We start from the raw sequence: 15155 nt of genomic DNA on the forward strand, positions 1-15155 counted from the left end.
GGCATGAGATTCTGTGGTAGAAGAGACTAACTGTTCAGAAGTTGCAGGTCCTGTGCTTGTAGCAGAGGATTCTGTGGTTTGAGAAGACACAAGGTCTGCAGACATTCCAGGTCCAGTGCTCGTGGCAGGAGATTCTGTGGTTGGAGAAGAGACAAGTCCTGCAGAAGTTCCAGGTCTACTGCTCGTGACAAAGTATTCTGTGGTTGGAGAAGAGATAAGGTTTTCAGAAGTTCCAGGTCCAGTGTTTGTGGCAGGAGATTCTGTGGTTGAAGAAGAGATAAGGTCTTTAGAAGTTCCAGGTCCAGAGCTTGTAGCAGGGGATTCTGTTGTTGGAGATGAGACAAGATCTGCAGAAGTTCCAGGTCTACTGCTTGTGGCAGGAGATTCTGTGGTTGGAGAAGAGATAAGTCCAGGGCTAGTAGTGGATTTTGTGGTGGAAGAAAAGACAAGTCCTGCAGAAGTTCCAGATCCAGTACTTATGGCATGAGATTCTGTGGTAGAAGAGACTAACTGTTCAGAAGTTGCAGGTCCTGTGCTTGTAGCAGAGGATTCTGTGGTTTGAGAAGACACAAGGTCTGCAGACATTCCAGGTCCAGTGCTCGTGGCAGGAGATTCTGTGGTTGGAGAAGAGACAAGTCCTGCAGAAGTTCCAGGTCTACTGCTCGTGACAAAGGATTCTGTGGTTGGAGAAGAGATAAGGTTTGCAGAAGTTCCAGGTCCAGTGTTTGTGGCAGGAGATTCTGTGGTTGAAGAAGAGATAAGGTCTTTAGAAGTTCCAGGTCCAGAGCTTGTGGCAGGGGATTTTGTGGTGGAAGAAAAGACAAGTCCTGCAGAAGTTCCAGATCCAGTACTCATGGCATGGGATTCTGTGGTAGAAGAGACAAAATGTGCAGAAGTTGCAGGTCCTGTGCTTGTAGCAAGAGATTCTGTGGTTTGAGAAGACACAAGGCCTGCAGAAGTTTCAGGTCCAGAGCTCGTGGCAAGAGATTCTGTGGTTGCAGAAGAGACAACATTCGAAGAAGTTCCAGGTCTACTGATCGTGATAAAAGATTCTGTGGTTGGAGAAGAGATAAGGTTTGCAGAAGTACCAGGTCCAGAGCTCATGGCAGGGGGTTCTGTGTTTGGAGAAGAGACAAGATCTGCAGAAGTTCCAGGTCTACTGCTTGTGGCAGGAGATTCTGTTGTCTGAGAGGATGCAAGGTCTGCGGAAGTTCCAGGTCTACTGCTAGTAACAAAGGATTCTGTGGTTTGAGAAGAGATAAGGTTTGCAGAAGTTCCAGGTCCAGTGCTTGTGGCAAAGGATTCTGTGGTTGCAGAAGATGCACGTTCTGCAGAAGTTCCAGGTCCAGTACTCGTGAAAGAAGATTCTGTTGTTAGAGAAGAGAAATGGTCTGGAGAGGTTCCAGGTCCAGAGCTTGTGGCAGGGGATTGTGTGGTTGTAGAAGACACAAGGTCTGCAGAAGATCCAGTTACAGCGCTTGTGGCAGGAGATTCTGTGGTTGGAGAAGACATTAGGTCTTTAGAAGTTCCATGTCCAGTGCTCGTACTAACAGATTCTGTGGTTTGAAAAGACACAAGGCCTGCAGAAGTTTCAGATCCAGTGCTTGTGGCAAGAGATTCTGTGGTAGGAGAAGACACAAGGTCTGTGGAACTTCCATGTTCAGTGCTTGTGGTAGGGAGTTCTTTGGTTGGAGAAGACACAAGGTCTGTGGAACTTCCATGTTCAGTGCTTGTGGTAGGGAGTTCTTTGGTTGGAGAAGACACAAGGTTTGTGGAAGTTCCAGGTTCAGTGCTTGTGGTAGGGAGTTCTGTGATTGGAGAAGACACAAGGTCTGTGGAAGTTTCAGGTTCAGTGCTTGTGGTAGGGAGTTCTGTGATTGGAGAAGACACAAGGTCTGTGGAAGTTCCAGGTTCAGTGCTTTTGGTAGGGAGTTCTGAGATTGAAGAAGACACAAGGTCTGTGGAAGTTCCAGGTTCATTGCTTGTGGTAGGGAGTGCTGTGGTTGGAGAAGACACAAGGTCTGTGGTAGTTCCAGGTTCAGTGCTTGTGGTAGGGAGTTCTGTGGTTGGAGAAGACACAAGGTCTGTGGAAGTTCCAGGTTCAATGCTTGTGGTAGGGAGTTCTGTGGTTTGAGAAGACACAAGGTCTGTGGAAGTTCCAGGTTCAGTGCTTGTGGTAGGGAGTTCTGTGGTTGGAGAAGACACAAGGTCTGTGGAAGTTCCAGGTTTAGTGCTTGTCATAGGGAGTTCTGTGGTTGGAGAAGACACAAGGTCTGTGGAAGTTTCAGGTTCAATGCTTGTGGTAGGGAGTTCTGTGGTTGGAGAAGACACAAGGTCTGTGGAAGTTCCAGGTTCAGTGCTTGTGGTAGGGAGTTCTGTGGTTGGAGAAGACACAAGGTCTGTGGAAGTTCCAGGTTTAGTGCTTGTTATAGGGAGTTCTGTGGTTGGAGAAGACACAAGGTCTGTGGAAGTTACAGGTTCAGTGCTTGTAATAGGGAGTTCTGTGATTGGAGAGGAAACAAAGTCTGTGGAAGTTGCAGGTTCATTGCTTGTGGTAAAGAGTTCTGTAATTAGAGAGGACACAAGGTCTGTGGAAGTTCCAGGTTCAGTGCTTGTGGTAAAGAGTACTGTGGTTGGAGAAGACACAAGGTCTGTGGCAGTTCCAGGTTCAGTGCTTGTGGTAGGGAGTTCTGTGGTTGAAGAAGAAACAAGGTCTGTGGAAGTTCCAGATTCATTGCTTGTGGTAGGGAGTTCTGTGGTTGGAGAGGACAAAAGGTCTGTGGAAGTTCCAGGTTCAGTGCTTGTGGTAGGGAGTTCTGTGGTTGGAGATGACACAAGGTCTGTGGAAGTTCCAGGTTCAGTGCTTGTGGTAGGGAGTTCTGTGGTTGGAGAAAACACAAGGTCTGTGGAAGTTCCAGGTTTAGTGCTTGTTATAGGGAGTTCTGTGGTTGGAGAAGACACAAGGTCTGTGGAAGTTACAGGTTCAGTGCTTGTATTAGGGAGTTCTGTGATTGGAGAGGAAACAAAGTCTGTGGAAGTTGCAGGTTCATTGCTTGTGGTAAAGAGTTCTGTAATTGGAGAGGACACAAGGTCTGTGGAAGTTCCAGGTTCAGTGCTTGTGGTAAAGAGTACTGTGGTTGGAGAAGACACAAGGTTTGTGGCAGTTCCAGGTTCAGTGCTTGTGGTAGGGAGTTCTGTGGTTGAAGAAGAAACAAGGTCTGTGGAAGTTCCAGATTCATTGCTTGTGGTAGGGAGTTCTGTGGTTGGAGAGGACAAAAGGTCTGTGGAAGTTCCAGGTTCAGTGCTTGTGGTAGGGAGTTCTGTGGTTGGAGATGACACAAGGTCTGTGGAAGTTCCAGGTTCAGTGCTTGTGGTAGGGAGTTCTGTGGTTGGAGAAGACACAAGGTCTGTGGAAGTTCCAGGTTCAGTGCTTGTGGTAGGGAGTTCTGTAGCTGGAGAAGTCACAAGGTCTGTGGAAGTTCCAGGTTCAGTGCTTTTGGTAGGGAGTTCTGTGGTTGGAGAAGACACAAGGTCTGTGGAAGTTCCAGGTTCATTGCTTGTGGTAAAGAGTTCTGTGGTTGGAGAAGACACAAGGTCTGTGGAAGTTCCAGGTTCAGTGCTTGTGGTAAAGAGTTCTGTGGTTGGAGAAGACACAAGGTCTGTGGAAGTTACAGGTTCAGTGCTTGTATTAGGGAGTTCTGTGATTGGAGAGGAAACAAAGTCTGTGGAAGTTGCAGGTTCATTGCTTGTGGTAAAGAGTTCTGTAATTGGAGAGGACACAAGGTCTGTGGAAGTTCCAGGTTCAGTGCTTGTGGTAAAGAGTACTGTGGTTGGAGAAGACACAAGGTTTGTGGCAGTTCCAGGTTCAGTGCTTGTGGTAGGGAGTTCTGTGGTTGAAGAAGAAACAAGGTCTGTGGAAGTTCCAGATTCATTGCTTGTGGTAGGGAGTTCTGTGGTTGGAGAGGACAAAAGGTCTGTGGAAGTTCCAGGTTCAGTGCTTGTGGTAGGGAGTTCTGTGGTTGGAGAAGACACAAGGTCTGTGGAAGTTCCAGGTTCAGTGCTTGTGGTAGGGAGTTCTGTGGTTGGAGAAGACACAAGGTCTGTGGAAGTTCCAGGTTCAGTGCTTGTGGTAGGGAGTTCTGTAGCTGGAGAAGTCACAAGGTCTGTGGAAGTTCCAGGTTCAGTGCTTTTGGTAGGGAGTTCTGTGGTTGGAGAAGACACAAGGTCTGTGGAAGTTCCAGGTTCATTGCTTGTGGTAAAGAGTTCTGTGGTTGGAGAAGACACAAGGTCTGTGGAAGTTCCAGGTTCAGTGCTTGTGGTAAAGAGTTCTGTGGTTGGAGAAGACACAAGGTCTGGGGAAGTTCCAGGTTCAGTGCTTGTAGTAGGGAGTTCTGTGATTGGAGAAGACACAATGTCTGTGGAAGTTCCAGGTTCATTGCTTGTGGTAGGGAGTTCTGTGGTTGGAGAAGACACAAGGTCTGTGGAAGTTCCAGGTTCATTGCTTGAGGTAAAGAGTTCTGTGGTTGGAGAAGACACAAGGTCTGTGGAAGTTCCAGGTTCAGTGCTTGTGGTAGGGAGTTCTGTTGTTGGAGAAGACACAAGGTCTGTGGAAGTTCCAGGTTCAGTGCTTGTGGTAGGGAGTTCTGTAGTTGGAGAAGACACAAGGTCTGTGGAAGTTCGAGGTTCAGTGCGTGTCGTAGGGAGTTCTGTGGTTGGAGAAGACACAAGGTCTGTGGAAGTTCCAGTTTCAGTGCTTGTGGTAGGGAGTTCTGTTATTGGAGAAGACACAAGGCCTGTGAAAGTTCCAGGTTCAGTGATTGTGGTAGGGAGCTCTGTGGTTGGAGAAGACACAAGGTCTGTGGAAGTTCCAGGTTCATTGCTTGTGGTAAAGAGTTCTGTTGTTGGAGAGGACACAAGGTCTGTGGAAGTTCCAGGTTCAGTACTTGTAGTAGGGAGTTCTGTGGTTGGAGAAGACACAAGGTCTGTGGAAGTTCCAGGTTCAGTGCTTGTGGTAGGGAGTTCTGTGGTTGGAGAAGACACAAGGTCTGTGGAAGTTCCAGGTTCAGTGCTTGTGGTAGGGAGTTCTGTGGTTGGAGAAGACACAAGGTCTGTGGAAGTTCCTGGTTCAGTGCTTGTGGTAGGGAGTTCTGTGGCTGGAGAAGACACAAAGTCTGTGGAAGTTCCAGGTTCAGTGCTTGTTGTAGGGAGTTCTGTGTTTGGAGAAGACACAAGGTTTGAGGAAGTTCCAGGTTCAGTGATTGTTGTAGGGATTTCTGTGGTTGGAGACGACACAAGGTCTGTGGAAGTTAAAGGTTCAGTACTTCTGGTAGGGAGTTCTGTGGTTGGAGAAGACACAAGGTCTGTGGAAGTTCCAGGTTCAGTGCTTGTGGTTGGGAGTTCTGTGGTTGGAGAAGATGAAAGATCTGTGGAAGTTCCAGGTTCAGTGCTTGTGGTAGGGAGTTCTGTGGTTGGAGAAGACACAAGGTCTGTGGAAGTTCCAGGTTCAGTGCTTGTGGTAGGGAGTTCTGTGGTTGGAGAAGACACAAGGTCTGTGGAAGTTCCTGGTTCAGTGCTTGTGGTAGGGAGTTCTGTGGCTGGAGAAGACACAAAGTCTGTGGAAGTTCCAGGTTCAGTGCTTGTTGTAGGGAGTTCTGTGTTTGGAGAAGACACAAGGTCTGTGGAAGTTCCAGGTTCAGTGCTTGTGGTAGGGAGTTCTGTGATTTGAGAAGACACAAGGCCTGTGGAAGTTCCAGGTTCAGTGCTTGTGGTAGGGAGTTCTGTGGTTGGAGAGGACACAATGTCTGTGGAAGTTCCAGGTTCAGTACTTGTAGTAGGGAGTTCTGTGGTTGGAGAAGACACAAGGTCTGTGGAAGTTCCAGGTTCAGTGCTTGTGGTAGGGAGTTCTGTGGTTGGAGAAGACACAAGGTCTGTGGAAGTTCCAGGTTCAGTGATTGTGGTAGGGATTTCTGTGGTTGGAGAAGACACAAGGTCTGTGGAACTTCCAGGTTCATTGCTTGTGGTAAAGAGTTCTGTGGTTGGAGAAGACACAAGGTCTGTGGAAGTTCCAGGTTCAGTGCTTGTGGTAGGGAGTTCTGTGGTTGGAGAAGACACAAGGTCTGTGGAAGTTCCAGGTTCAGTGCTTGTGGTAGGGAGTTCTGTGGTTGGAGAAGACACAAGGTCTGCGGAACTTACAGGTTCAGTGATTGTGGTAGGGATTTCTGTGGTTGGAGAAGACACAAGGTCTGTGGAATTTCCAGGTTCATTGCTTGTGGTAAAGAGTTCTGTGGTTGGAGAAGACACAAGGTCTGTGGAAGTTCCAGGTTCATTGCTTGTGGTAGGGAGTTCTGTGGTTGGAGAAGACACAAGGTCTGTGGAAGTTCCAGGTTCAGTGCTTGCGGTAGGGAGTTCTGTGGTTGGAGAAGACACAAGGTCTGTGGAAGTTCCAGGTTCAGTGCTTGTGGTAGAGAGTTCTGTGGTTGGAGAAGACACAAGGTCTGTGGAAGTTCCAGGTTCAGTGCTTGTGGTAGGGAGTTCTGTGGTTGGAGATGACACAAGGTCTGTGGAAGTTCCAGGTTCAGTGCTTGTGGTAGGGAGTTCTGTGGTTGGAGAAGACACAAGGTCTGTGGAAGTTCCAGGTTCAGTGCTTGTGGTAGGGAGTTCTGTAGCTGGAGAAGTCACAAGGTCTGTGGAAGTTCCAGGTTCAGTGCTTTTGGTAGGGAGTTCTGTGGTTGGAGAAGACACAAGGTCTGTGGAAGTTCCAGGTTCATTGCTTGTGGTAAAGAGTTCTGTGGTTGGAGAAGACACAAGGTCTGTGGAAGTTCCAGGTTCAGTGCTTGTGGTAAAGAGTTCTGTGGTTGGAGAAGACACAAGGTCTGGGGAAGTTCCAGGTTCAGTGCTTGTAGTAGGGAGTTCTGTGATTGGAGAAGACACAATGTCTGTGGAAGTTCCAGGTTCATTGCTTGTGGTAGGGAGTTCTGTGGTTGGAGAAGACACAAGGTCTGTGGAAGTTCCAGGTTCATTGCTTGAGGTAAAGAGTTCTGTGGTTGGAGAAGACACAAGGTCTGTGGAAGTTCCAGGTTCAGTGCTTGTGGTAGGGAGTTCTGTTGTTGGAGAAGACACAAGGTCTGTGGAAGTTCCAGGTTCAGTGCTTGTGGTAGGGAGTTCTGTAGTTGGAGAAGACACAAGGTCTGTGGAAGTTCGAGGTTCAGTGCGTGTCGTAGGGAGTTCTGTGGTTGGAGAAGACACAAGGTCTGTGGAAGTTCCAGTTTCAGTGCTTGTGGTAGGGAGTTCTGTTATTGGAGAAGACACAAGGCCTGTGAAAGTTCCAGGTTCAGTGATTGTGGTAGGGAGCTCTGTGGTTGGAGAAGACACAAGGTCTGTGGAAGTTCCAGGTTCATTGCTTGTGGTAAAGAGTTCTGTTGTTGGAGAGGACACAAGGTCTGTGGAAGTTCCAGGTTCAGTACTTGTAGTAGGGAGTTCTGTGGTTGGAGAAGACACAAGGTCTGTGGAAGATCCAGGTTCAGTGCTTGTGGTAGGGAGTTCTGTGGTTGGAGAAGACACAAGGTCTGTGGAAGTTCCAGGTTCAGTGCTTGTGGTAGGGAGTTCTGTGGTTGGAGAAGACACAAGGTCTGTGGAAGTTCCTGGTTCAGTGCTTGTGGTAGGGAGTTCTGTGGCTGGAGAAGACACAAAGTCTGTGGAAGTTCCAGGTTCAGTGCTTGTTGTAGGGAGTTCTGTGTTTGGAGAAGACACAAGGTTTGAGGAAGTTCCAGGTTCAGTGATTGTTGTAGGGATTTCTGTGGTTGGAGACGACACAAGGTCTGTGGAAGTTAAAGGTTCAGTACTTCTGGTAGGGAGTTCTGTGGTTGGAGAAGACACAAGGTCTGTGGAAGTTCCAGGTTCAGTGCTTGTGGTTGGGAGTTCTGTGGTTGGAGAAGATGAAAGATCTGTGGAAGTTCCAGGTTCAGTGCTTGTGGTAGGGAGTTCTGTGGTTGGAGAAGACACAAGGTCTGTGGAAGTTCCAGGTTCAGTGCTTGTGGTAGGGAGTTCTGTGGTTGGAGAAGACACAAGGTCTGTGGAAGTTCCTGGTTCAGTGCTTGTGGTAGGGAGTTCTGTGGCTGGAGAAGACACAAAGTCTGTGGAAGTTCCAGGTTCAGTGCTTGTTGTAGGGAGTTCTGTGTTTGGAGAAGACACAAGGTCTGTGGAAGTTCCAGGTTCAGTGCTTGTGGTAGGGAGTTCTGTGATTTGAGAAGACACAAGGCCTGTGGAAGTTCCAGGTTCAGTGCTTGTGGTAGGGAGTTCTGTGGTTGGAGAGGACACAATGTCTGTGGAAGTTCCAGGTTCAGTACTTGTAGTAGGGAGTTCTGTGGTTGGAGAAGACACAAGGTCTGTGGAAGTTCCAGGTTCAGTGCTTGTGGTAGGGAGTTCTGTGGTTGGAGAAGACACAAGGTCTGTGGAAGTTCCAGGTTCAGTGATTGTGGTAGGGATTTCTGTGGTTGGAGAAGACACAAGGTCTGTGGAACTTCCAGGTTCATTGCTTGTGGTAAAGAGTTCTGTGGTTGGAGAAGACACAAGGTCTGTGGAAGTTCCAGGTTCAGTGCTTGTGGTAGGGAGTTCTGTGGTTGGAGAAGACACAAGGTCTGTGGAAGTTCCAGGTTCAGTGCTTGTGGTAGGGAGTTCTGTGGTTGGAGAAGACACAAGGTCTGCGGAACTTACAGGTTCAGTGATTGTGGTAGGGATTTCTGTGGTTGGAGAAGACACAAGGTCTGTGGAATTTCCAGGTTCATTGCTTGTGGTAAAGAGTTCTGTGGTTGGAGAAGACACAAGGTCTGTGGAAGTTCCAGGTTCATTGCTTGTGGTAGGGAGTTCTGTGGTTGGAGAAGACACAAGGTCTGTGGAAGTTCCAGGTTCAGTGCTTGCGGTAGGGAGTTCTGTGGTTGGAGAAGACACAAGGTCTGTGGAAGTTCCAGGTTCAGTGCTTGTGGTAGAGAGTTCTGTGGTTGGAGAAGACACAAGGTCTGTGGAAGTTCCAGGTTCAGTGCTTGTGGTAGGGAGTTCTGTGGTTGAAGAAGAAACAAGGTCTGTGGAAGTTCCAGATTCATTGCTTGTGGTAAGGTGTTCTGTGGTTGGAGAGGACAAAAGGTCTGTGGAAGTTCCAGGTTCAGTGCTTGTCATAGGGAGTTCTGTGGTTGGAGAAGACACAAGGTCTGTGGAAGTTCCAGGTTCAGTGCTTGTGGTAGGGAGTTCTGTGATTGGAGAAGACACAAGGCCTGTGGAAGTTCCAGGTTCAGTGATTGTGGTAGGGAGTTCTGTGGTTGGAGAAGACACAAGGTCTGTGGAAGTTCCAGGTTCATTGCTTGTGGTAAAGAGTTCTGTGGTTGGAGACGACACAAGGTCTGTGGAAGTTCCAGGTTCAGTGCTTGTAGTAGGGAGTTCTGTGGTTGGAGAAGACACAATGTCTTTGGAAGTTCCAGGTTCAGTGCTTGTGGTAGGGAGTTCTGTGGTTGGAGAAGACACAAGGTCTGTTGAAGTTCCAGGTTCAGTGACTGTTGTAAGGATTTCTGTGGTTGGAGAAGACACAAGATCTGTGGAAGTTCCAGGTTCAGTGCTTGTGGTAAGGAGTTCTGTGGTTGGAGAAGACACAAGGTATGTGGAAGTTCCAGGTTCAGTGCTTGTGGTAGGGAGTTCTGTGATTGGAGAAGACAAAAAGTCTATGGAAGTTCCAGGTTCAGTTATTGTGGTAGGGAGTTCTGTGGTTGGAGAAGATGAAAGGTCTGTCGAAGTTCCTGGTTCAGTGCTTGTGGTAGGGAGTTCTGTGGTTGGAGAAGACACAAGGTCTGTGGAAGTTCCAGGTTCAGTGCTTGTGGTAGGGAGTTCTGTGGTTGGAGAAGACACAAGGTCTGTGGAAGTTCCAGATTCATTGCTTGTTGTAGGGAGTTCTGTGGTTGGAGAAGACACAAGGTCTGTGGAAGTTCCAGGTTCAGTGTTTGTGGTAGGGAGTTCTGTGGTTGGAGAAGACACAAGGTCTGTGGAAGTTTCAGGTTCAGTGCTTGTGGTAGGGAGTTCTGTGGTTGAAGAAGACGAAAGGTCTGTAGAAGTTCCTGGTTCAGTGCTTGTGGTAGGGAGTTCTGTGTTTGGAGAAGACACAAGGTCTGTGGAAGTTCCAGGTTCAGTGCTTGTGGTAGGGAGTTCTGTGGTTGGAGAAGACACAAGGTCTGTGGAAGTTCCAGATTCATTGCTTGTTGTAGGGAGTTCTGTGGTTGGAGAAGACACAAGGTCTGTGGAAGTTCCAGGTTCAGTGTTTGTGGTAGGGAGTTCTGTGGTTGGAGAAGACACAAGGTCTGTGGAAGTTTCAGGTTCAGTGCTTGTGGTAGGGAGTTCTGTGGTTGGAGAAGACACAAGGTCTGTGGAAGTTCCAGGTTCAGTGTTTGTGGTAGGGAGTTCTGTGGTTGGAGAAGACACAAGGCCTGTGGAAGTTTCAGGTTCAGTGCTTGTGGTAGGGAGTTCTGTGGTTGGAGAAGACACAAGGTCTGTGGAAGTTCCAGGTTCAGTGCTTGTGGTAGGGAGTTCTGTGGTTGGAGAAGGCACAAGGTCTGTGGAAGTTCCAGGTTCAGTGCTTGTGGTAGAGAGTTCTGTGGTTGGAGAAGACACAAGGTCTGTGGAAGTTCCAGGTTCAGTGCTTGTGGTTGGGAGTTCTGTGGTTGGAGAAGATGAAAGATCTGTGGAAGTTCTAGGTTCAGTGATTGTGGTAGGGAGTTCTGTGGTTGGAGAAGACACAAGGTCTGTGGAAGTTCCAGGTTCATTGCTTGAGGTAAAGAGTTCTGTGGTTGGAGAGGACACAAGGTCTGTGGAAGTTCCAGGTTCAGTACTTGTAGTAGGGAGTTCTGTGGTTAGAGAAGACACAAGGTCTGTGGAAGTTCCAGGTTCAGTGCTTGTGGTAGGGAGTTCTGTGGTTGGAGAAGACACAAGGTCTGTGGAAGTTCCAGGTTCAGTGATTGTTGTAGGGATTTCTGTGGTTGGAGAAGACACAAGGTCTGTGGAAGTTCCAGGTTCAGTGCTTGTGGTAGGGAGTTCTGTGGTTGGAGAAGACACAAGGTCTGTGGAAGTTCCAGGTTCAGTGCTTGTAGTAGAGAGTTCTGTGGTTGGAGAAGACACAAGGTCTGTGAAAGTTCCAGGTTCAGTGATTGTGGTAGGGAGTTCTGTGGTTGGAGAAGACACAAGGTCTGTGGAAGTTCCAGGTTCAGTGCTTGTAGTAGGGAGTTCTGTGGTTGGAGAAGACACAAGGTCTGTGAAAGTTCCAGGTTCAGTGATTGTGGTAGGGAGTTCTGTGGTTGGAGAAGACACAAGGTCTGTTGAAGTTCCAGGTTCATTGATTGTTGTAGGGATTTCTGTGGTTGGAGAAGTCACAAGGTCTGTGGAAGTTCCAGGTTGAGTACTTGTGGTAGGGAGTTCTGTGGTTGGAGAAGACACAAGGTCTGTGGAAGTTCCAGGTTCAGTGCTTGTGGTAGGGAGTTCTGTGATTGGAGAAGACACAAAGTCTGTGGAAGTTCCAGGTTCAGTGATTGTGGTAGGGAGTTCTGTGGTTGGAGAAGACACAAGGTCTGTGGAAGTTCCAGGTTCAGTGCTTGTGGTAGGGAGTTCTGTGGTTGGAGAAGACACAAGGTCTGTGGAAGTTTCAGGTTCAGTGCCTGTGGTAGGGAGTTCTGTGGTTGGAGAAGATACAAAGTCTGTGGAAGTTTCAGGTTCAGTGCTTGTGGTAGGGAGTTCTGTGGTTGGAGAAGACACAAGGTCTGTGGAAGTTCCTGGTTCAGTGCTTGTGGTAGGGAGTTCTGTGGTTGGAGAAGACACAAGGTCTGTGGAAGTTCCAGGTTCAGTGCTTGTGGTAGGGAGTTCTGTGGTTGGAGAAGACACAAGGTCTGTGGAAGTTCCAGGTTCAGTGCTTGTGGTAGGGAGTTCTGTGGTTGGAGAAGACACAAGGTCTGTGGAAGTTCCAGGTTCAGTGCTTGTGGTAGGGAGTTCTGTGGTTGGAGAAGACACAAGGTCTGTGGAAGTCCCCGGTTCAGTGCTTGTGGTAGGGAGTTCTGTGGTTGGAGAAGACGAAAGGTCTGTGAAAGTTCCAGGTTCAGTGCTTGTGGTAGGGAGTTCTGTGGTTGGAGAAGACGAAAGGTCTGTGGAAGTTCCTGGTTCAGTGCTTGTGGTAGGGAGTTCTGTGGTTGGAGAAGACACAAGGTCTGTGGAAGTTTCAGGTTCAGTGCTTGTGGTTGGGAGTTCTGTGGTTGGAGAAGACACAAGGTCTGTGGAAGTTCCAGGTTCAGTGCTTGTGGTAGGGAGTTCTGTGGTTGGAGAAGACGAAAGGTCTGTGGAAGTTCCAGGTTCAGTGCTTGTGGTAGGGAGTTCTGTGGTTGGAGAAGACGAAAGGTCTGTGGAAGTTCCAGTTTCAGTGCTTGTGGTAGGGAGTTCTGTGGTTGGAGAAGACACAAGGTCTGTGGAAGTTCCTGGTTCAGTGCTTGTGGTAGGGAGTTCTGTGGTTGGAGAAGACACAAGGTCTGTGGAAGTTTCAGGTTCAGTGCTTGTGGTAGGGAGTTCTGTGGTTGGAGAAGACGAAAGGTCTGTGGAAGTTCCAGGTTCAGTGCTTGTGGTAGGGAGTTCTGTGGTTGGAGAAGACGAAATGTCTGTGGAAGTTTCAGGTTCAGTGCTTGTGGTAGGGAGTTCTGTGGTTGGAGAAGACACAAGGTCTGTGGAAGTTCCTGGTTCAGTGCTTGTGGTAGGGAGTTCTGTGGTTGGAGAAGATACAAGGCCTGTGGAAGTTTCAGGTTCAGTGCTTGTGGTAGGGAGTTCTGTGGTTGGAGAAGAACCAAGGTCTGTGGAAGTTCCAGTTTCAGTGCTTGTGGTAGGGAGTTCTGTGGTTGGAGAAGACACAAGGTCTGTGGAAGTTCCCGGTTCAGTGCTTGTGGTAGGGAGTTCTGTGGTTGGAGAAGACGAAAGGTCTGTGGAAGTTCCAGGTTCAGTGCTTGTGGTAGGGAGTTCTGTGGTTGGAGAAGACGAAAGATCTGTGGAAGTTCCTGGTTCAGTGCTTGTGGTAGGGAGTTCTGTGGTTGGAGAAGACACAAGGTCTGTGGAAGTTTCAGGTTCAGTGCTTGTGGTAGGGAGTTCTGTGGTTGGAGAAGAACCAAGGTCTGTGGAAGTTTCTGGTTCAGTGCTTGTGGTAGGGAGTTCTGTGGTTGGAGAAGACACAAGGTCTATGGAAGTTCCCGATTCAGTGCTTGTGGTAGGGAGTTCTGTGGTTGGAGAGGACGAAAGATCTGTGGAAGTTCCTGGTTCAGTGCTTGTGGTAGGGAGTTCTGTGGTTGGAGAAGACACAAGGTCTGTGGAAGTTTCAGGTTCAGTGCTTGTGTTAAGGAGTTCTGTGGTTGGAGAAGAACCAAGGTCTGTGGAAGTTTCAGGTTCAGTGCTTGTGGTAGGGAGTTCTGTGGTTGGAGAAGACACAAGGTCTGTGGAAGTTCCCGGTTCAGTGCTTGTGGTAGGGAGTTCTTGGGTTGGAGAAGACGAAAGGTCTGTGGAAGTTCCAGGTTCTTTGCTTGTGGTAGGGAGTTCTGTGGTTGGAGAGGACGAAAGATCTGTGGAAGTTCCTGGTTCAGTGCTTGTGGTAGGGAGTTCTGTGGTTGGAGAAGACACAAGGTCTGTGGAAGTTTCAGGTTCAGTGCTTGTGGTAGGGAGTTCTGTGGTTGGAGAAGACACAAGGCCTGTGGAAGTTTCAGGTTCAGTGCTTGTGGTAGGGAGTTCTGTGGTTGGAGAAGACACAAGGTCTGTGGAAGTTCCAGGTTCAGTGCTTGTGGTAGAGAGTTCTGTGGTTGGAGAAGACACAAGGTCTGTGGAAGTTCCAGGTTCAGTGCTTGTGGTAGGGAGTTCTGTGGTTGGAGAAGATGAAAGGTCTGTGGAAGTTCCAGGTTCTGTGCTTGTGGCAGGGACATCTGTGCTTAAATCTGCAGTGCTTATTGCAGGGAAGTCTGTGTTTGGAGAAGAGACAAGATGCATGTATATTACAAATTCATAACAACGAAAAAATGATTTGGAATTACAGTATGAATTTCAACATTTATGGCCACCACTACTATTACGACTAGTAGTTAGCCAGTGATATTATCTTGCTTAAAGGGGTTTTCCCATCTCAGACAATAGGGGAATATCGCTAGGATATGCGCCCATTGTCTGATAGGTGCGGGCCCACTGGGACCCGCACCTAAATCGAGAACGGAGACCCGAAAATGAAGGAGGGCGCACTGCGCATGCGCAGCCACTCTCCATTGCTAACCATTTTTTGTTATTGTCTATGCCCTATTACTAGAATGGGAGCATGGGCCGCGCATGCGTGGTACGCTCCCATTCACTTCTATGGGAGAGGCGGGGATTAGCGCTTGGTGGTGGACGGACCCCGGGAAATCTGTGGTCCTCCAGCCACAGCACTCCCCGCTCCATTCTCGATATAGTTGCGGCTCCCAGCTGTGGGACCCGCACCTATCAGGCAATGGGGGCATATGCTAGCGATATGCCCCCATTGTCTATGATGGGAATACCCCTTTAAGGGGTTTGTTCAGCATTTCTACTTATTTTATAGTATTCTATGCTGTACTTTTGGTGCCTTAGGCCTCTTTCACACTTGCGTTGTTGGGATCCGGCGTGCACTTCCGTTGCCGGAGGTGCCCGCCGGATCCGGAAAAACGCAAGTGTACTGAAAGCATTTGAAGACGGAACCGTCTTCCAAATGCTTTCAGTGTTACTATGGCACCCAGGACGCTATTAAAGTCCTGGTTGCCATAGTAGGAGCGGGGAGCGGGGGAGCGGTATACTTACAGTCCGTGCGGCTCCCGGGGCGCTCCAGAATGACGTCAGAGCGCCCCATGCGCATGGATGACGTGATCCATGCGATCATGTGATCCATGCGCTTGGGGCGCCCTGACGTCACTCTGAAGCGCCCCTGGAGCCGCACGGACGGTAAGTATGCTGCTCCCCCGCTCCCCGCTACACTTTACCATGGCTGTCAGGACTTTAGCGTCCCGTCAGCCATGGTAACCATTCAGAAAAAGCTAAATGTCGGCTCCGGCAATGCGCCGAAACGATGTTTAGCTTAAGGCCGGATCCGGATCAATGCCTTTCAATGG

The 15155-nt window shown here is 48.8% G+C and overlaps 1 protein-coding gene across 1 annotated transcript; it reads right to left on the reverse strand.

The window, feature by feature from the left end:
- Positions 1-26: 26 nt before the first annotated feature.
- On the reverse strand, positions 27-14031 carry LOC120993602 (mucin-17-like). Its single transcript, XM_040422077.1, has 2 exons — positions 477-14031; positions 27-370 (listed from the first exon to the last, which is right to left on the reverse strand). Exons 1-2 carry the CDS (start codon positions 14029-14031, stop codon positions 27-29), a joined length of 13899 nt encoding a protein of 4632 aa, XP_040278011.1.
- Between the last annotated feature and the right edge of the window lie 1124 nt (positions 14032-15155).

Source organism: Bufo bufo, chromosome 3, assembly GCF_905171765.1.
Source record: "Bufo bufo chromosome 3, aBufBuf1.1, whole genome shotgun sequence".
In the NCBI taxonomy this organism is placed as follows: Eukaryota; Metazoa; Chordata; class Amphibia; order Anura; family Bufonidae; genus Bufo; species Bufo bufo.

Coding starts and splice junctions, on each gene's coding strand:
- LOC120993602 (XM_040422077.1), bottom strand. CDS start 14,031: ATGCATCTTGTCTCTTCTCCAAACACAGACTTCCCTGCAATAAGCACT. Junction 371..476: donor CACAGAATCTCATGCCATAA/GTACTGGATCTG, acceptor TCCTGCCACAAG/CAGTAGACCTGGAACTTCTG.